Source organism: Hippocampus comes, unplaced genomic scaffold, assembly GCF_001891065.2.
Source record: "Hippocampus comes isolate QL1 unplaced genomic scaffold, H_comes_QL1_v1.1 scaffold20, whole genome shotgun sequence".
Lineage (NCBI taxonomy): Eukaryota > Metazoa > Chordata > Actinopteri > Syngnathiformes > Syngnathidae > Hippocampus > Hippocampus comes.
In genome coordinates this window covers 790,659-810,959 of record NW_017805462.1, presented here as the reverse complement: position 1 = coordinate 810,959, position 20,301 = coordinate 790,659, and the positions used below count along the sequence as shown (strand labels likewise).

Below are 20,301 nucleotides of genomic sequence, written 5' to 3'. Positions count from 1 at the left end.
CTCTCTCTCTCTCTCTCTCTCTCTGTCTCTCTCTCTCTCTCTCTCTCTCTCACACACACACACACACACACACACACAAAAGATTTGTGTGTGTCCCAGGCCTAAGATGACTTCACGGACGAACAGATTTGACAGGGAGCGCCCACAATTTGGGGCTGCTCCAGCCAGCAAGAGGGCACGTAAATGACAGACTGAAGTGGACAGGAGAATCTAAACGACCAGAAAAGCACGTAGCATTTCTGACTTAAGCGCAGAGCAGGAGAGGGTGTCGCCGCGTGTCCTCAACTTGGCGTCCTCCTCATGCGCAAATTAAGCTGACAGTTCATTAAAGGCACAGTTGGACCGTCTGGCCCCGCGTATTACGTCTGCGTCTGAGCATCTCTGTCGTTGCCTCTTTCACGCTCAACCGCGTGCCTGCCGGCGACCGCTCGCGCTGTCTCATTTGTATTGCTGTGCTTTGGCCTCAAAAGTGGCGTCAAGACCCTTTTCCTGCCAAAAGGCGGCTCGGTTTCATTCCCAACTTGAACTTGAACCTTTCTTCCTTTTACTGGTGTAAAACTACTGCAACCTTGCTGTACATATTACTATGCTGTACATACTGCTGTGCAAATACTGTAGTCAGGGCTCTGAAATCACACTCACATCTCAAATCACCTTTCACTGTCGAAATTAATGGAAATGCCATTATTCAAAGTAGGTTTTTTTTTCTAATGGCTTAATCTCAGAGCGGGGAGAATGGTTGCATTATTCACAATTTTATGGCCTCATTTTACCCGGTGATATTTTTTAATCATCTAAATTTAACAGGGTTAAGTCAAGTCAAGTCCAATTTATTTGTATCGCCCTTAATCACAAATGAGTCTCAAGGGGCTTCACAGGCCCACAGCTGACAAATAATAACGGCATCCCGTTGGTAGCGGGTTGTTAATGACAATCGTCTCTGTGCTGTATCAAATTTGCACATTTATTTTCACGTGACCGAGATTTCCGTTTGACAAAAAAAATCCAAATCTTCTCTTCACATCAGCAGGATTGGATTAAGAAGACGTGTTGTTGTTAACATTCTAAGAACAAGACCAAAGACAACAAGTGCACTTGTCTGGCTGAGATGAAAACAATGCCACCTTTGTGCGATACAAGGTGAGAGACAAACGTGCACGCACACACACGCATCGTTGGTCATGCGTGACCAGTCGAAGGTCTCGGTGAAGGTTAGCTTAATGACGCCGTGCTAAATGCTAATGCGGAGGAAAGAAAGAGTAAATGAGCTGAGACTTCCACCTTGAATGTCAACACATTGATGGACAACACCGCAGCTCCGCAAATGGGCAACTGAAAACAAAACAAACCACAGCACAGCATCGCAACCAAAAAGAATCTCACCTTTATGTGTCTGAGTTGCCAAATAAATCGTCTTAACCTCCAGTGGTTGCGGCATTTCCCAATAGGTCATCGCAGGACTTCCCACACCATGACGAGAGGGAATAGCCTCCTGCTAGCTTGCGAGTTACTGTCGAACTCCACATACAATAAGGTCCAACGATCACTAAATAACAGCAAGCAGTTTTGGTAATGATCAGTTCCTACATTTAACACGCAAGACTGAAGTAAGGCCCCCTTACTACACCCAATTCCAGGACGTCCATGGCCATTGTTGAAAGCTCACAGACTGTTTTCCTACAGTTACGCAACCAGGTCAGAATGACCCATCTCTACTGTGGGTTTACTTTTCTTTATTCCACTCCATATCCCCGCCATTAGAGGGTCATTGACCCCAAACCAAACAAATTGATGCAGTATGACAAGATGTTTTTCATTGCTGTGTGTTTCTATAAAGTATTATATTTATGGAGTGCCATTTTTTTTCCTCATTAAAATAATAATGTATCCATCCATCCATCCATTTTCTGATCCGCTTACAAGGGCCGCGGGGCGTGTTGAAGCCTATCCCAGCTGTCTTCAGGCAGTAGGCGGGGTACACCCTGAACTGGTTGTCAGCCAATCACAGGGCCCACATAGACAAACAACCATCCACACTTGGGGGTTTTTGGAACAGATTAATGGCACTTCCATTCATTTAAACAGGGAAAGATGATTTGAGTTATGGGTGTTGTCACCGAACAAATTAAACTTGCATCTCAAGGCACCAGTGTTGTTTCTTTTGATTGCTTTGGCTATTTTCCTGGTCTTTATTTTCATTGCTGTTTTTCTTTGCGCCGTGTTTGTCCACTTCCACTTGTGCGTCTGTCAGTGTGTGCGTGTGTGTAATTGTGCGTGCCTGCGTGAGCAATAACACGACGTCAGCAGGCTGCGAGCAGAAAGGTTGCATTTTGCTCGTCCTCCTTCTCTGGTTTGTCTCTTGTTCTTCTTTTTTCGTGTGTAAGAGGTAAGAAGGAGGGCTGTAGCAGCATCCGTTTCATTATATGTGCATGTGCTTTCCCCCCTAGACTCTGGCCGCCCTAACGAGAAATTCGATAAATCTTCTTCCAAACCATCTCGCACAAGCTTTGCATGTCCACTCCGGTCCTGAGGAAATTAACAAGCGAATAGAGAGCGCCATCGACTTACGGAGTGGCGATAAGTTGAGGAGAGAGCATATCAAACCGTTCTCGCTGATGTTTAAAGACTCCGGCCTGGAACACAAGGTAGCTGGGCCTTGGAGATGCTGCTTCTTCTTATTTGTTTTTTTTTTCTCTTCTTTGTTTTTTTTTCCTTCTTTTATTTTTTTCCTTCCTCCTTACAAAAGAAGCCAAACACCACAAGTCCATCATGAGTAAACTAAAGGCCAAAGGTCAGGCCCTACCTTTTAATGCCACACATGCATTGAAAATCACAGATGCTACAGTCCAGAATGTGAGGATGGCAGCTCCATATGGACAAATTTAAAAAATGCACCTCATATACATGTTTTGTATATATATTATGGGAAATCAATGTTTACGCAATTACTGAAATAGTCAAATGTGGATTGGTCTGTTAAATAATCAATTCTAAAAATATTCAACAGCCCCAGTGTTTATAAGAGTGTGGGGAGGGTCCTAATGCTCTACTATACACATATACTGTACGTATATGCAAAATGATCAAGTTCTCTGATTATGCTGTTGTTTTTATTTTTTTATTTTTTTAAGAAAAAGGAACACTTGTTTTTTTTCTCTAAACTCCTGACAACTCCCGAAGTCCAACGACAAATATTGGCATTAGAGCATTTGCAGAAAATGAAAACTCGTCTTAAATTACAGCAGGATTACAATTGTGACAGCTCATTGATTGACTATTATTTGCAAAGCACTGTGATAGGATTGCATTTAAAAAAAACAAATATATATATATATATATATATATATATATATATATATATATACATATTTTATAGTTTCATATTTGTTATATTTCGTTTATATGAAGTTTTACTGTTTATTTTGTATTTTTAAAACAGCTCTCTACACAAGCACTAATACAATTCATCATCATCATCATCATCATCATCGTCATCATCATTTACATCACAACCTGCAAGAAGACAGCGCCACCTTCAGTTTACTCATGAGCAAAAAAAAAAAAAAAAAAAAGGTCTGACGAGAGTGCATTCATTCCAAAATAGACATTTCCCTGATTTCCCTTAGGAACAGTGCATGCATTTGCTTCAATAAATGAACATAAACATCATGTGGCATAAGCATCACTGGCTTCCTTTTGTTGGCAAGTCAAGAAACGTTAGGAAATGAGATGACATCATAACTGGAGTCAACAATAAAGTTTAAGTTGAGTAAACGATGATATTGAACTTCTTTTCTGAATGCAATGCACGTCTGCACCTCATGTCCCGCCCCCTCCTTTACATTGACTTTACTTTTTTTTTTGTGTGTGTGTGTGTTCAGTGTGCAGTGATTTGCTGTTGGCCTCCTCGTTGTTCCGTTTTAGTTTTGATCCCTTTAGCCAAAGGTGTGAGCAAACGTCAAGCGACTTCTTGCTAATTTTCCAGCAGCCTCGGAGAAAGGCGGCATGAGTCAGGGCGGCTGGCGGGCTCTTGCGCACTTTGAACATTTACACTCCAAAAAAATACTCACTCGCTCATTCCAAGACAAGGTAAAAAACAAACAAAAACATGAAAAGACTAAATACATACACATGTAAAGTTGCATATATGATTTTTGAATAATTTTTCATGTTTATGTTTCTTTAATTGCTACAGTAAAAATGTTCCCAGCTCAAAGTGACCTTATGCATTTTTAATCAGCATTTTGAGATTATATTCTGTCAATGTTCCAGAAAAAAACAAAAACAATTAAAACATTAAAAAAAGGCATCCCACATTTTAAAACATTCAACTTCAACGTGGGTCACTTTGACCCACATCATTTAACCATCTAGTTTACTCACTACATAAAGCCCAGTCAACTAGTTTATTCATGATATCAAAACTAGCTGCTCATTCGTGCATGATATAAAGTTTGTTTATTGACTAACTAATGAACTAACTAACCCAGCAGTTAAAACCTATATCAAACATAGCTCCTTGGTTACTCACTATTTCAAAACTTACTTACTAGTTCATTCACTATGACATACCTATCTAGCTACTTTACTCATGACATAAAACAATGCTGCTAACTTACTCGCATATCAAACAGAGCTACGACTTTATTCACTAATTCCAATTTATTTCTTACATTCTTGTTTAGCAATGACTAACAATTCCTTGCTCAGGTTTAATTTAGGAGTGAGCCTATTCATGTGCATTAGCGGCCAACGGGTAGTGGCTATCAGCTAGTGGCTAACAGTCAGCAGTTAGCAGCTAGCCTGACAACCCCGCCTGCCGCTCCCGTGTCTCTCTCTCTCTCTCTCTCTCTCTCTCTCTCTCTCTCTCTCTCTCTCGCTCTCTCTCTTGGTCTTAATTCTTGTGCCGCTTAGTGTGGTATGCTAATGTGCTAACCTAGCGTGTTTGAGCTGTTGTTGTTGTTGTTGTAGCGGGCGAGGTGGCGTTTCCCGTTTCACCCTCACCGTCTGCACGCTCTCCCTTTTTTCCTTTATTGCTCCAGTACTCGCAAATGAGGGATGAAGTTTTCAAGTCCAACCTGGTTTGCGCCTTCATCGTGCTCCTCTTCATCACCACCATACAAAGTCTGCTGCCCTCTGCTAGGTGAAGCACTACATCCACATTGACAAAAAAGAAATTCACAGGTGGTTGTCGTTGACGCAATACTATCACTCGTTCCTCACCGTCTGCACGCTCTCCCTTTTTTCCTTTATTGCTCCAGTACTCGCAAATGAGGGATGAAGTTTTCAAGTCCAACCTGGTTTGCGCCTTCATCGTGCTCCTCTTCATCACCACCATACAAAGTCTGCTGCCCTCTGCTAGGTGAAGCACTACATCCACATTGACAAAAAAGAAATACACAGGTGGTTGTCGTTGACACAATACTATCACTCGTTGAATGACTTCTTTGTAGTGGCCAACATTGTCTGAGCTCCACAAACTTAATCAGATTGTTTACAGATCGGAAAATTAGCTACGAGTTTACCCACAAAATGAAACCTGGCCAACTATATTACTTGTTTACTTACCATATAAAGCCGACTGCAGCTGCTTCTTCCTGCTAGGCTGTTAGTTTGTTCACTATCACAACATAACTTCTTCTTGAATTTCCATATCAAGTCTAACTTCTAGTTTACTTAGTCAATCAAACTTATTCACTATATCAACCCGCGTCCTCTCATTTAGAGCACTCAAACCTAGAAAGTTAGTTTACTCACTATAGAAAACCAATTATTGCTTTACTTGCTATACTGTGTATACGAGCAAGTATTCACGATAGCAAACCTAGCTGCTAGTTTACTCACTGCATCATACCTCGCTGACCGGATCGAACCGGGTCAGATTTCACTGACTGTATCAAAGTGAGCTACTAGTTGACCGACTATATGAAACGTACTCACTTAATAAATCCTCAAATAATAGATGCTAGTTTACTTACTAACTGCAAGTTTACTCACTATGTGAAACCTAGTTAGCTATTGTAATTCCCAGACTACAGTATACCAAAATTAGCAGCTTATCTGCTAAATAAAACCTAGTCAATTAATTTATTTAGTATTTTAAACCTACAGTAATTTACTCTATCGAACCTAGCACTTATTCTACTTCCATCAAACCCAGTCAAGTAGTTTACTCATAACTGTCTGGATCACTTAGTTTACTCACTAACTCAAATCTTGCAACCGCTTTACTCACTAAATCAAACCGAGTCCGCCACTTTGCTCTCTCAGAAAAGCTTGCCAGCTAGTTGAATGGCCACATGTGCCGTGGCCACCAGTTGACTGACTATTTGGCTTCGATGTGTCGCGCAGGATGGTGCCGATGGTGGCGCAGTTGTCGGTCCTGATCCTGCTGCACTCCTGTCTGGTCCTGGCGACCACGGCCGAGGACTACAAGTGTATGCCGCTGGTCTTGCGCCAAGCCTGCTGCTGGATCAATGAGACGTACGCCGCGCGTAACGTGGTCATCTTCCTCTCCATCCTCATCAACTTCCTGGCGGCCATGATCAACATGGTGAGTGGCCACGCGTGCCGCCTGCCTGGCACCCTTCCGCTCAAAGCTGATGTTTATCCGCCCGCCGTGCGGCAGCTGTGGTGCGACTTGCACGATTCCACCGCCTCCAGGAACGACACCCTCCGCCGCTCCGAAGCCGTCGCTGACATCTGCTTCTACCCAGAGGTACGCACGCACGCCCTCAAACTATGCCACGCTAATGCTATCCTCGCTCAATTCCATCATTTTGTCACTACATGCATGACTGCATTATGCCATAAAACCATGACATCCTCATGCCATCGTTTAAGCATGCCAAAATGCCATCATGCCATGACTCAGTTGTGTCAAGATTCCATCATATTGTTTTTTTTTTTCCTTCTCATGCCGCTCTCCTTAAGGTGGAAGCACGTCCTGGTTACATGTGCTCTTTGTGTGTCTGTGGGCAGTACTTTGTGTTCACCGGCGTGCTGGCCATGGTGACGTGCGCCGTCTTCCTGCGTCTCAACTCGCTTCTCAAGTTGGCCGTGCTGCTGCTGATGGTGGCCGTCTACTCGCTGCTCACCGAAGCCTTCTATGCGGCGCTCTTCGTGCGTTATGACATCGCCCACAGAAACGCAGAGTGAGCGCACACGCAGTCAGCCAATCGGCACGCGGACCGGGGCTGGGCCATTTGGCTTTACAAAGTGGGGGGAGGGGGGCTCCATACAAATTCCATTTCAGATTTTTTTTTTTAATTAAAAAAATGTAATGTCTGATTTTAATGTCAGTTTGGGTTTTTTTTTTTCCCTACAAATTTTTTTTCATAATAATCCGCAATCTGTTGTTTTAATCACTAATGTCTTATTTCCAATTTTTATATTTTGGGCGGTTTAAAATTTTTGATTTCTGATTTTTATCTCACAAACAACCGTAATCCAATTTTTATTTGTTTTTGTTCACACTCAAATCCCAATTGTAATTTTAATATTTTCTCCACAAATTAATTTTCTGACTTTAGTTTTGTTCTTCCACAAAAAAATTTTACTGGACAAACTAAAGTTTGATTTCCAGTTTTAATGATTATTTTCTAAAAAAAAATAACGGGTCAGATTGTAATTGATTCTTTTGTTTTGTTTTGTTTTCTCACTTTTTTCACAAAAATGCTATTTCCAATTTTTGTTGTTTTTTTTTTTCACAAAAATCAGATTTCCAGTTTTGCTTTTTTAAATCTGATTACTGAATTTGATTGCAAAGGTTCCACAAAAATTGAATTGTTGTTTGAATGGATTTTTTTCTCTTTTTAGTTCAGAAAAAGGAAATGACAATGACATTATCCAAAACAAATTTTTGTTTCTTAGCTTTTTCTGCATGTTTCCTGTAGTGCAGATCAAACTTTCAAGCAGGGAAGTGCCCACCCCCCTCAAAAGAAAAAAAAAAAATAAATTAAATTGACTGAGGCACCTGGAATTGCGTGTTTCTTATGTGGATCGCCTGCTCAGTATCAAGCGCTCCGCTCCCTATTGCCCTTTCTCTTTGTGGCCGGTTTGATTTTGCAGGCTGTTGCTAGCGTGTTAGCTGACCTTTACCTTGACAACCGGTCAATGCTGCTCCAGTTTCCATGGCAACGCTCTGCCTGACCCGCTCCTGAGAAGTTTCAGCACATTTTGTTCGAAAACGGCTGCAATGTTGACGATGATGATGATGATGATGATGATGATTGTGATGCTTTTAGAAACTTCCTGGGCACCAAGGAGACTTCGCTGCTCCTCATGGCCATGTTCCTCCTTGCTGTCTTCTACCACGGACAGCAGGTTCGCAGTTTTTTATTTATATAGTTGGTATACAGTTATAAAAAAAAGAGAAAACACGTACAATATTTAGTAACTTAACTTGCACTCATCCAAAAAAAAAAAATAATCCATCATATAATATGCCACAATTAATCTAATTTCACCGATATGCTCCTACGATCTACCTACTTTTGCACCCCACGAACCAGACCATTCATGGTCTGTACACTGAAAAAGAAAAAAAAAATGGTTTGTTGAATTGATTTACTTTTATTTTGTCGAGTGACTGCAGGAAATAAAATCATCTGGATCCAGATACTATTTTCTAAGTAGACCACTGCACAGGCACGTATTTGCATCCAGATGCTTTTATTTTGTGCGACGGCTTGAAGAAATAAATTTGAGTCAATTCAACACAGCTTTTTTTTTTTCAGTCTATGTGACATTGATTGGTGACGTGTGCATTGTTTATTTAGATGTGCCCTGACATTGACTGGTGACCAATCTATTATTTTGTCAATTTTTTCATCAATTAAAAGGAGCAAAAATGATGAGGCAGGTAATTTGTCGCAGGATTCATCAGCGTTGCGCTCTCGAGCGTGTGGCGGTGTTTTCGTCCTCGTGATGAATTTGTTCCATTTAATTTGCAATTCACTAAGTTGCTCCCCCCGGCATTTGTTTGACACAAGAGACCAATCGCAGGATCTCCTCAAAGGCTTCGGTGCCACCTTGATTGATCTCGCGCTTTCTTCGCCATGAAACTGTTTGGCTCTCCAATTAGCAACTAGTAGTGATGATGTCAGCTGCCGTGTTGTTAGCGGGAGCCATGCGCATCAACCAGGATGCGCTTCCAACCACCCCCAACCTAAAAACTGTTTTAAAAAGCATCAATTTCAGCCAGCGTGTTGAATGGCGTGGCCTATGTTTACATTGCAGCTGGAGTACACGGCGCGATTGGACTTCCTGTGGCGCGTGCAGGCCAAAGAGGAAATCAACGAGATGAAGGAGCTGCGAGAACACAATGAGAACATGCTGAGGAACATCCTGCCCAGCCACGTGGCCCGACATTTCCTGGAGAAGGATCGTGACAACGAGGTCGGCCACCGCTCGCTTGCAAACTGGTCAACTGCCCCCCCCCCCACAACCCCCCACCTAAATTCACATTCCCCTCCAATTTGCACGCTTGTTCACCCATTCACACTGCCAATCATCAGTCCATTCCTTGGCCAAAATGTACTTGGGCATTGACTGGTGACCAGTGCTTCTCATTATATGCTCTGTGCCTGGCTAGCGACCAGTCCGACGTATGTGTATATGCATCCTGACATTAACTAGCCACCTGCCAATCTTGTAGTAATCAGTCATAATTTTTACCGATAAACAAACTGTGCATTGTGCAAAGTTAGTCCAAAGTGCAAACTCTGGTTTGTAGGTTTTCGGGTGGTGTTGTCAACTGAGTTCTTGCGAAGGCGTCAGTCTGTCAGTGTGGCGACTTGTGACTGGCCAACGGCAAGTAACGCAAAAGTGCCATTCTGCCATTGGCCTCTTTCATGATGTTGCCTTTCGTTAGTCACACGTTCGTCTTGGGAGCGCAGAGGTCTCAGCACATTTATAATTGGTCTCACCTTCACTTTCAAAACAAAGACGTGAACTCTCCGGAAAGATGCCCCTGCCAAACAAACGGACATGTGTCAAGTTCACCCACGCAGCTCATTTTTACATGCTCGTTCATGACAACGGTAGAGGACTGAGGACGGAACCCTGGTGGACTCCACACCATCCAGCCTAGTCAAAGGTCAAATGACTCCGGATTTTTTTTCTTCATGCATCTGTCTGTGTTGTTACCCCCTGATGGGCCACCTTTCACAAACCTTGGGTCTATCCCAGCTGACTTTGGACAAGAGGGGTTTAGGCCCGGGACTGGTCACCTGCCAATGTCATGACCAAGATTCCAACAAAAGTGTAGTTGTCTGCCAATATCATGTGTCTTGTGACTACGTTTGGATCCGTTCATGGAGGCTGGCAAGTGTTGAGCTTGGCAACACTGCCCCCTACTAACCGGAGTCCGTAGGCGCACCTTGACCAGGTTGTAACGGGCGCAATTGTCTGCTGGTGTTGCTTGCACGTGCGCAGGAGCTGTACTCGCAGTCATACGAATCGGTGGGCGTGATGTTCGCGTCCATTCCGGGATTCGCCGACTTCTACTCGCAGACGGAGATGAACAACCAGGGAGTTGAGTGTCTGCGACTGCTCAACGAGATCATCGCTGACTTTGATGAGGTCCCCCCCTGCCACTTTGTCTTCGCTTGTGTGTGTGTGTGTGTGTGTGTGTGTGTGTGTGTGTGTGTGTGTGTGTGTGTGTGTGTGTGTGTGTGTGTGTGTGTCTGTGTGTGTGTGTGTGTCTGTGTGTCTGTGTGTTGATCTTTGGTGTGTTGACATTGTTTTGTGTGTGTGTGTGTGTGTGTGTGTTTTGATGTTGTTTGTGTTGACATCGAATATGTGCATGTACTGTATTATATTGTGTGTGTGTGTGTGTGTGTGGGTGTGGGTGTGTGTGGGTGTGTGTGTGTGTGGGTGTGGGTGTGTGTGGGTGTGTGTGTGTGTGGGTGTGGGTGTGTGTGGGTGTGTGTGTGTGTGTGTGTGTGTTTTGATGTTGTTAATGTTGACATCGAATATGTGCATGTACTGTATTGATATTGTGTGTGTGTGTGTGTGTGTGGGTGTGGGTGTGTGTGTGTGTGGGTGTGGGTGTGTGTGTGTGTGGGTGTGGGTGTGTGTGTGTGTGGGTGTGGGTGTGTGTGTGTGTGTGTGTGTGTGTCTGCGCGCAGTTACTGGGAGAGGAACGCTTCCAGGACATCGAGAAGATCAAAACCATCGGCAGCACATACATGGCCGTGTCGGGCTTGTCTCCCGAGAAGCAGGTGAGCGTCACGTCATGCGGGCGAGCGGGCGGGTGCCGATGATGTCATCGCTTGCCACCATCCCCGGTGAATGTAATTGGCTGACCCGTGTTGCGCTCTTGCGTCGACAGCAGTGCGAAGACAAATGGGGTCACTTGTGCGCGCTAGCCGACTTCGCCATCGCTCTGAACGAAAGCATCCGAGAAATCAACAAGCACTCCTTCAACAACTTTGAACTCCGAATAGGTACACACTGCGCACTGCACGCCACGCCGCGTGTCCATCTCACTGCACGCGTCTGACGCGTCTCGCTTTCCAACACATTGGGCTTGGTTTATTTGACTACTTGCTCGCTATCCTACGGGTCCCTGCCATCTTTCAGCCCATGGCACGCTACACGTTTCTCTCTGCCATATTTCACTGGATGACTCCGGTTTGTTTCTCACCATTTCTCACGACTTGCCACACTCACACTGCACGTTTTGCTCCATTTCTCACAGTGTCTCACAACTCCTCTCGTGCTTCTGAATGTGTTTCGCGACACGTTTTTTACACGTGTCTCACTACGTTTGCCACCACATGTCTCTGACTGTCCCAGTAAATGGTTCATTGCGTGTCACACGTTCCTTTGGTCACATTTCTCAACATAGAGTTTACACATTACCACACCATATGTATGCTTTTGTACTGGTTGGGTTCAGTACCATGAACAAGGTTAAGAACCACTGGTTTAGATGTTTAGGCATACCTTGGCTGTACCTAAGAGTTGGGGGGAAAAATTGTACTTTCACTCCAACATTTATTATGTTCCAGATTTCTAAAAGAAAACTTTCACTACTCAATTTGAATATTCACGGAATTTGATGTTTAACGCTTTCAGGGACAGCGGTTACTATAGTGGACAGTTTACCATGTTATCAGGTTACAGTGTGCACGAAAGGGTTAATTGTCTCACTGCATGTCTGTTCTCCCTCCCACTTGACTTTTCTTCCTCCGTCTTGCGCACGGCGGTCAGGCATGGCCCAGGGCTCGGTGGTGGCGGGCGTAATCGGCGCCAAGAAGCCGCAGTACGACATCTGGGGCAAGACGGTGAACCTGGCGAGCCGCATGGACAGCACGGGCGTGAGCGGCAAGATCCAAGTTCCCGAGGAGACCTCGGCCGTCCTCAGGGAACGCGGCTTCGCCCTCGAATACCGCGGCGAAATCTACGTCAAAGGCATCAGCGAGCAGGAAGGCAAAATCCGCACGCACTTCCTGTCGGGTCGCGTCCTGCCCAACCCGCTCATCATGCAGCCGCGCAAGATGACCGGTCAGTACTCGCTGGCGGCCGTGGTGCTGGGACTGGTCCAGTCGCTCAACCGGCAAAAGCAGAAGCAGATCCTCAACGACAACAACAACTCGGCCATCATGAAGGCGCATCACCATCACCACTACAACCGCAGGACGCTGCTGGCCAACGACGGGGGCGCCGCTCACCACGCCGACACCCCCGACAAGACCGACGCGTCCTGAGACAGGGGCGGGGACCCTGCGCAAAAACTTGTCAATGGAGGATAAGATGGGCAATGTTCTGAACTGGAAACTTTCCCTGGGAATTGAGAGAAAGCGTAGCATATTCGGGCAGCGCGGTGGACAAGTCGGGTACAATATCTGCCTCACAGTTTGTGGTCACGTTTGGATCCGGCCTCCGGCCTGCCTGTGTGTAGTTAGCATGTTTGCCGTGAAGACAAAAAAAAAAAAAAAACGAGTGAAATCTTTTTCACATTGTTTTGGGTATAACAAGAAAGCTGGAGGTTCCAATTCAGGCTCCTGCCTATTTTTTGCATATGACCAGAAAGGTGAAGGTTCGAAGACGACCTTTGGCCCTTCTGCGTGTATTTAGCATGTTTGCCGAAGTAGCCATGTCCTTGTAGATTCCAAAGTCACGTTAGCATGTTAACGTCATTGAAGACTCGACAGTAAATTGTGCTTAGGAGCGAATGGGGCCGTGATTGTTGAATTAGTTTATGGTTTATTCCCATCAATTCCCATGGAAAGTTTACAAGTTTGAAAATTCCCGTAATTATGCAACCCGAGGGGGAACCCAGAACTGGACCCAATGGACCCACCGGACCCTCACGAATGTTGTCAGTACAATGCGAGGGACGGGACCTGCTTGCTGTGTGTCCAACTGTCGTTTTTTTTCCGGAGCGTCCCGACAGCGCTCCTGTGGTTTGTCACTTCCTCTTTTTATGTGACCGTTAACCCCTGCAGACTTTGCCTCTTCTTCCCTCGCCGCTGTTCAACTTTCTTTTTTCTATTTCTTTTATATGCGAGCGCTCAATTAAAATGTTTAATTTTTTTATAACTGTACATTCTGTTGTCTTCTGTACAGAACGCTGTTGGGTTTCTTACCTTTATGGAAGGAAAGAAAGGAAGACTACAAGGAAATATGGAGAAAGGAAGGAAGGAAGGAAGGAGTCTGGATGGAAAGGATAAAGGAAGGAAAAAAGGAAAGAAAACAGGACAGGGCAAAGGTTTGGTGGTCAAAAATGACGAGAGAAGGTTAATTTTGAAATTTGCCCGTTCGCGCAAATATTCTCACGTTGTGAACACGTGACTGGAATCCAGTAATGTGACTCGAGTCCGTCACTTCAGGCTTTCAGTATTCTGACGTTTCCATGGCGACATGAGAGTCTGGGCGGTGTGTGCGAGCAACCACTAGAGGGCAGTATTCGACCATAACTAACTTCCTGCTGATGCTACGTAAGACGATAGTAAATAAAAGCAAATAAATAGTAAATAAAAAAGTAATTAATTAATTGTGGCTTCATCACGCCGATGTCATGTGACACTCAAGAATGAAACACGCGTCCCAGACATTACACCCTTGAGTGGACAGGGGGCGTCATTTTTTTTCTGCCAGACCACCACAACTGAGAAGAAGACAAAAAAATGACAGGGGCGACATGACAATTAGAAATTTTGCTTAGGATTTTTCGCAGTAATTATGGAAGTCGACACCCATGAACGACCTCAAATCATGTGGCCAGTAGCAGCTGGCCCCCAGGGCTGCCACTTTAACACCAGTGACGTCCACAAACAATTTACACAATGGACTGCATGGTCACAGGTCCACCACGCACAAATGGACAAACACTGAACTGGTCCCCAACGACAATCGCGAGGAGAGATTTTTCGCGGAGTTTCAGGAACCATCCAGGTCCAATCTCTACAAATCGCAATTTAGTGATAAGAAAACGGCCAAGCAACTCGGGTTGGTTCCCAACACAGCCCTTACATTAAAGGGAAGACGGTTGCCAGGACGACCGTTATCAAGGCGCCTTGTGAACGTGTCGGTGCGTGTTTAATGTGACATACGACGGCTTCTGTTTGCGCGTGAGATGAAGCGTTCCATCGAGTGTTTGTAAGACGGTGTCATGCACGTCTCTGATGAAGAGGGGCGGTCGCCATGGGAACCGCCACTTTTCCCACTGCCTGCTTATGTGAAAAGCGGCCAGCAGGTGGCGCCACTCGGTCGTTTCGGCCTCAGCCTGTGTATGTAGTTAGCCACCAAATGTTAAAAGCAAGGATTTCATTAAACAATACAAATATGACAGTGTAGTGAATGGTAAGTGAACAATTGGTTTTCTGTTTTTTTTATATTATCAAGAGTTTTTATTTCTTGAATACCTTCTGTGTATAACAGTAAGCTGTATTTTCTTATCTACAAGCAGTGGTAAACTGGTTTTAATAAAGCTTATCATTTGCTTGCTGTTTTGCTGTTCAAAGTTACAAATTAGACATTTTCCACTTTAACATGGTTTACCCACATATCTGTGAAAAGTATGATCGACCTCCTAAGCACTTCATTCCAGCGTTAAACAGCCTAACCGTGTCACTCTTAGGTTAGCTTAGCAACTAGCATGGCTTCTCCGTCTTTCCTCATCATGCCTTCGTAAGAGTGAGACTTGTCAGAACAGAGTTAAGAAAATTCACCGCCACGGAGGTGATGATTACTGACTTAGGAGCGACTCCACAAGATGTTTAGCCACAGCAGTAGCCAGACGAAGCTTGTTGCTACAACCTAGCAACAAGCTTGCTGGTGCAGCATAAGTAGCACCGAGTTACTGCTGGCGTGTTGCTCCACTTTAATGCATGCCCATCTAATCCAGTGAAGCTTTTTGGATTCATCTTGGCAATTGATTCTCAGTTTTGCAATTCACTAAGTTTTGATGAGGCGCAAAATACTAATTTTGTCGAGCAAACTGATGCGAAACCGCTTATTTTGAGCCCTGGCTTGAATTAATAACCAGACTGGTTGATATTATGTAGTAGCAATTAGCTTCTCTGTCTGTGGCTACCTTTGTAGGCACAGCATTTGGCTTGCAGCGTTCGGGTCTAGGCTTCTATTCCTTAAAGGAAGGTTGAGTTGTTTTTTCTTAACTAATATTTATTTATACAGGGCTAAGATGAACCTTATCCATCCATCCGTTCTCTGAACTGCTTCTCGTCACTCCTTTCGCTCCGAATGCATCATCTGTACCTTGTGAGCGATTATTTTCCAAATACTGAGAAGTTGTGAGCGAAAAGAAGGGAGCTTCGAAAAACGAATAAGTGTTCCCCGTCCCAGATAATTGTAGAGAGTTGCACAGACTTTCCCCGCAGCTGTGGCGTCACTCACACAACGCACATCAATGGATTTGTAAAAAAAAAAAAAAAAAAACGGTTTGTATAAAAACGGATTGTATTGAATGTGACATTCTGTTGTAGTGCGTTTGTGCGGCGCACGCACCAAAAGGTTTCAATGATGTTTTCTTGCTTTGGGCCAGTAGAGGTCCCTCTAACTGAAGCTTTAAGCACTTAATGCATTTTCCAAGCAATTCGTCCAAGCGCTTCTGTGCTTCACAAAAGCTTCATTTGCCCATTGCTACCAAAATGTGAAGAATAAGAAACGTCGTGAATGAAGCTGGTTATGATACCACCCACCTGTACTTCCAACCAATCACAGTGCAGGAAGAGTATCGGCTGATTTCTATTTGCTGACCGAATCCACGTCTCACTTTCACCACCGCGTCCTCGGTGTGTGTGTGTGTGTGTGTGCGTGCGTGATGACTTCCCCCTAGAGACGAGCGTCCTACATTTCCAGGTCCGCCGTCAAACGTTGTCTTGCTGCCATTGCCGCGCCAGTCGCTTGCAGACTGTTGCTTGGTAACAAGCCCCGGAGCCCCACCGGCCACAGCAGATCGCTTGTGAACTGGTTGACGGGGACAAATGCGGCCCGTGGAAATCGTCAAAGAAGGATCCTGACGTGCGCCTTCATTGAAGCCAAGCCAAGAGGAAAGAAGGAAGGCCACAAGGAAAAACGGAAAGAAGAACTGAGGGAGGAAAGGCACGAGCAAGAAAATTAAGCAACATGGAAGGAAACACAGGGGGAAAGATGGAGAGAAGAAAGGAAGGAAATAACAGGGGAAGGAAGGAAAACACAGAAGGACAAAAACAAAGAAACAGGAAGGAGAAGTGGTGAATGAAGAAAAGGCTGGAGGGACAGATGGGAGAGAAGTAAGAAAGCCAGGTCAGAAGGGGAACGGAAGGAAGTAAAGATGAAAAGTCAGGACATGTGCTGGTTAAGGGAGACATTACATAATGTCCAAGGCATGTGCATGTGCACACATATGGCATCCAATATTTTCCCTCCCACCCCTCGACATGAAAGCCCCCCATTCCCTCTTACTTTCCTTCCATCCATTCATCCTTCCTTCTTTCCCATCTTAGCCTGTTGCTAGGCGAGAGTGGGCACTGGCGTCACCTTAGCAACCAATGGTCATGATGCATGAAGCTGGCGGCCCATGGTGTGGCTTGGCTTGGGTGCGTACATAATGCTATCACAGCAAGCAGCACGAACAATGCTAGCAACACTAACATTGCTAGCAGTGCTAACAATGCTTTCAGCACTAAAAATCCTAGTAGTGCTAACAGTGCTGACAATTCTGCCATCACTAACAATAGCATCAGTGCTAACAACACTTGCCGCGCTCACAATGCTATCAGTGCTAACAATTATGGCAGTGCTAACAATGCTATCAGCACTGACAATGCTAGTAGTGCTAATGATGTTATCAGTGCTAACCAATATAGCAAATCTAACAACGATATCACTGCTAATAACGTTAGCAACACTAGAGGTGCTAACAATGCTAGCTATGCTAACAATGCTATCTTTGTTTACAAGATTTGCGGAGCTAGCAAAGATATAAGCGTAACAACGCTAGCAGTGCTAACAATTGTATCAGGGCTATGAATGCTAACAATTCTAGCGATGCAAACAGTGCTAGCAACACTGACAATACTACAGTCAGTAACAGTCAGTGCTAACAACGCTCGTGGCACTCATGGTATCAACGCTAACAATGCCAGCAGCACTAACAGAAACAGGGTGAATGACAAGGTGTCGCATAATTGAACACACTGGCGGCGTCCTCTGTGAATCGATTCGCTCCATTGTCACGGAAACCACAAACAACAAAGTCGATTTAGTTTTTTTTTTTTTTTTTATTACGACTGTTGCACCATTTCAACAAGTAAACATACAACTTTGAAACTTGAATTTCTTTGTTTTGTGTGTTTTTTTGGGGGAGACCTGGAGCGAGCGCCACTGGCTGGGATGGAGACACACGGTTACCATGGAAACGCATGCCAGCGTTTCCTCACCGGATCCAACAGACGGGACCGGCAGCACATGCAAAGGAAGGCCAGAACACGCGATTACACGTATGTCACAACCGCACATACATGTCGACATGCGGTCAAAAGTTAGAGGACACTTTTTCATTCAGGAGCAGGACAAGGTGCCCTCAAGCGTTCCAATGCACACACATGCACATCCATGTACACGACGTGCACATGCGTGTGCACGAGGGGCTTGTATGAGGTGAATGTGTGACGGATTAAGAGTTGCATCAGGACGGTTGCCATAGAAGCAAGCTTTTTTTTTCCTCCTCTTTTTAATTTGGCATCCAAAACCTCGAAGAATTCCAGTTCTGATGTCTGCTCTCTTCTTTGTTGACCAGAACCAAATCCGAACTAATTCAGAACCAGATTAGTCCCATGTAGACCAGTATTAAACAAGAACCAAACAACAGTAGTACTAGACCAAGACCAATATTAAACCAGACTTCTTCCAAACTAGTCCCAGACTAGAGCCTGACCAGAACTAGTACCAGATCAGTCACAATTTAGAGCCACAAAATCCACACCAGGACCAGTCAAGAACCAGACTAAAATCAGATCACCACGAGAGTCAAACTTGTCCAGAACCAGGTTAGAACCAGACAAGGACCAGACTGGAATTAGACTTTAATCTGACCAGGACCAGACTTGCGCCAGATAAGAACCAATTTAGAACAAGACCAGAACTAGACTAGGACCTGACCTGACAAATTAGAACCAGTGTAGAATCAAACTATTCCAAGACCAGTACCAGTCAAGTACAAGACTAGAACTGGACTGGACTAAGAGATCATAACTAATTTAGAATCAGATTATTTGCAAACAGTCCAGGACTAATCTAGAGTCAAATGATGGTAATCCCGAATGACTAAATTAAAACCATATTCGTACCAAACCAGGACCAATTCAGAAGCAGACTACTTCCAAACTAGTCAAAGATCAGCACCACACAAGAACCTGACCAGAACTAGATTAGAATTAGACTAGACGCAGACCTGAACTAGACTAGACCCAGACCTGTGCCAAATCAGTCCCAATTTCGAGCCTATCTGGTCCTAAATCAGAACCAGACAAAAAACTAGACCTGAAGCAGGCTAGAATCGGATTATATTCAGATCAGCATAAAGTATTTCAAATCAGGTTCCAAACAAGCATAGAAATGTTACAAATGTTTTTTTTTGGTTTGTTTTTTTAGTACAAAATCTACTCTTGACTATTTAGGAAATTTTTGACTATTTTGGATCTGTTTTAAGAAAGTTTTGTGTGAGGGGGCGTGGCCAAGACGATCATGTGACGGCGTGAGATGACGGTCGGGCAGCTGGTGAAGTTCATCAGTACAATATTAATCATTATAATTTTGCATCGGGTGGTTCGGGTGTCGCTCCAGCGGGTTTGTCGGTGGTCGTTCTTGATTCTCGTTGTTATTGTCCAAAGTGGGCGTGGCTTTCCAGTGGGCGTCCACCAATCAATCTTGAGCGGTGACGCTTTGATCTTTGCATTGATCCTTATTTGGTGCCTCGGTGGGGTCTTTGGGCGGAGCTTCGGGGGCTGCCGTCGAGTTGGGGGTCTCCTTGGGTGCCTCCTTGGGGGCCTCGCCGGCTTTGGGGTCCGCCTCAGCTTTGGGGGCCTCAGTCTTTTTGGCATCGGCCTCATTTTTGACAGCGGGGTCGGCAGCCTCCTTGGGGGCAGTGGCGGCCGCGGTCTCCTGGGCCTTGGCAGGCTCGCCATCTGTTTTGGGCTCGGCATTGGCCTCTTTCTCCGACTCCTTGGCGGCGGCGGGTGCAGCCTCCGTGGCGGCCGCCGCATCGTTGGCGGCGGGGGTGGTCTCATCTTTGATGTCCGTGGCTGTCTGGTTGTCGTCAGGAACGGACCCCTCGCCCGCCTTGGCGTCCGGCTCTTTGGTCTTTTCATCGTTGACGTTGTAGCCCTTCTTCTTCTTGCTCAGTTTGCCTCCCATGGCGGACGGACCTCGGGCGTCTGTGTCACAAAAACAACAACGAAACAATGTGATTGGACGCCGGTTGTTGGGAGGGAGACAAACGTGTGATGTGGATGGAACAGACAACCATGGGACAGCCAGATAGCAGTCATGTCATGTGACGTCAACAGAACATGTAACAAACATTGCACTTGGGTAACATGGAGTAGACATGTATAATTTTGCCATGAAACAAACACGATGGAACACATTTGATAATCATGTGACATAAATGCAACGTGTGATCATGTGACAAACTTGCCACACAAACATTCGCCGGCAAACAGACCGCAGACCGTACTGATTAGGCCGTTGAGCTCGCTGTGTCGCCGTCGCATGCTCACACACAATGGTCGCCAGTGTGCATGCGTGTGCGTGTGCGTGTGCGTGCGTGCGTGCGTGTGTGTGTGT

General features: G+C 45.0%; 2 protein-coding genes across 4 annotated transcripts in view; one reads left to right on the top strand and one right to left on the bottom strand.

The window, feature by feature from the left end:
- Window positions 1-13,556, top strand: part of adcy8 (adenylate cyclase 8 (brain)) — a 48,899-nt gene extending 35,343 nt beyond the window's left edge. The window contains exons 9-19 of one of the 3 annotated variants that reach the window (XM_019875009.1): window positions 2,448-2,645; window positions 5,043-5,143; window positions 6,352-6,553; window positions 6,629-6,718; window positions 6,982-7,154; window positions 8,247-8,325; window positions 9,241-9,399; window positions 10,438-10,584; window positions 11,133-11,225; window positions 11,336-11,450; window positions 12,220-13,556. In XM_019875009.1, the coding sequence (XP_019730568.1) occupies window positions 2,448-2,645; window positions 5,043-5,143; window positions 6,352-6,553; window positions 6,629-6,718; window positions 6,982-7,154; window positions 8,247-8,325; window positions 9,241-9,399; window positions 10,438-10,584; window positions 11,133-11,225; window positions 11,336-11,450; window positions 12,220-12,716 (1,854 nt within the window). In that variant the 3' untranslated portion in view covers window positions 12,717-13,556. The remainder of the gene's footprint in view (window positions 1-2,447; window positions 2,646-5,042; window positions 5,144-6,351; window positions 6,554-6,628; window positions 6,719-6,981; window positions 7,155-8,246; window positions 8,326-9,240; window positions 9,400-10,437; window positions 10,585-11,132; window positions 11,226-11,335; window positions 11,451-12,219) is intronic. The other 2 variants (XM_019875010.1, XM_019875011.1) reach the window with 2 other exon arrangements.
- Window positions 13,557-17,730: 4,174 nt separating this feature from the next.
- Window positions 17,731-20,301, bottom strand: part of basp1 (brain abundant, membrane attached signal protein 1) — a 12,643-nt gene continuing 10,072 nt past the window's right edge. Inside the window, exon 2 of the mRNA XM_019875118.1 lies at window positions 17,731-19,889. Within this exon, the coding sequence (XP_019730677.1) occupies window positions 19,378-19,869 (492 nt within the window). The 5' untranslated portion in view covers window positions 19,870-19,889 and the 3' untranslated portion in view covers window positions 17,731-19,377. The remainder of the gene's footprint in view (window positions 19,890-20,301) is intronic.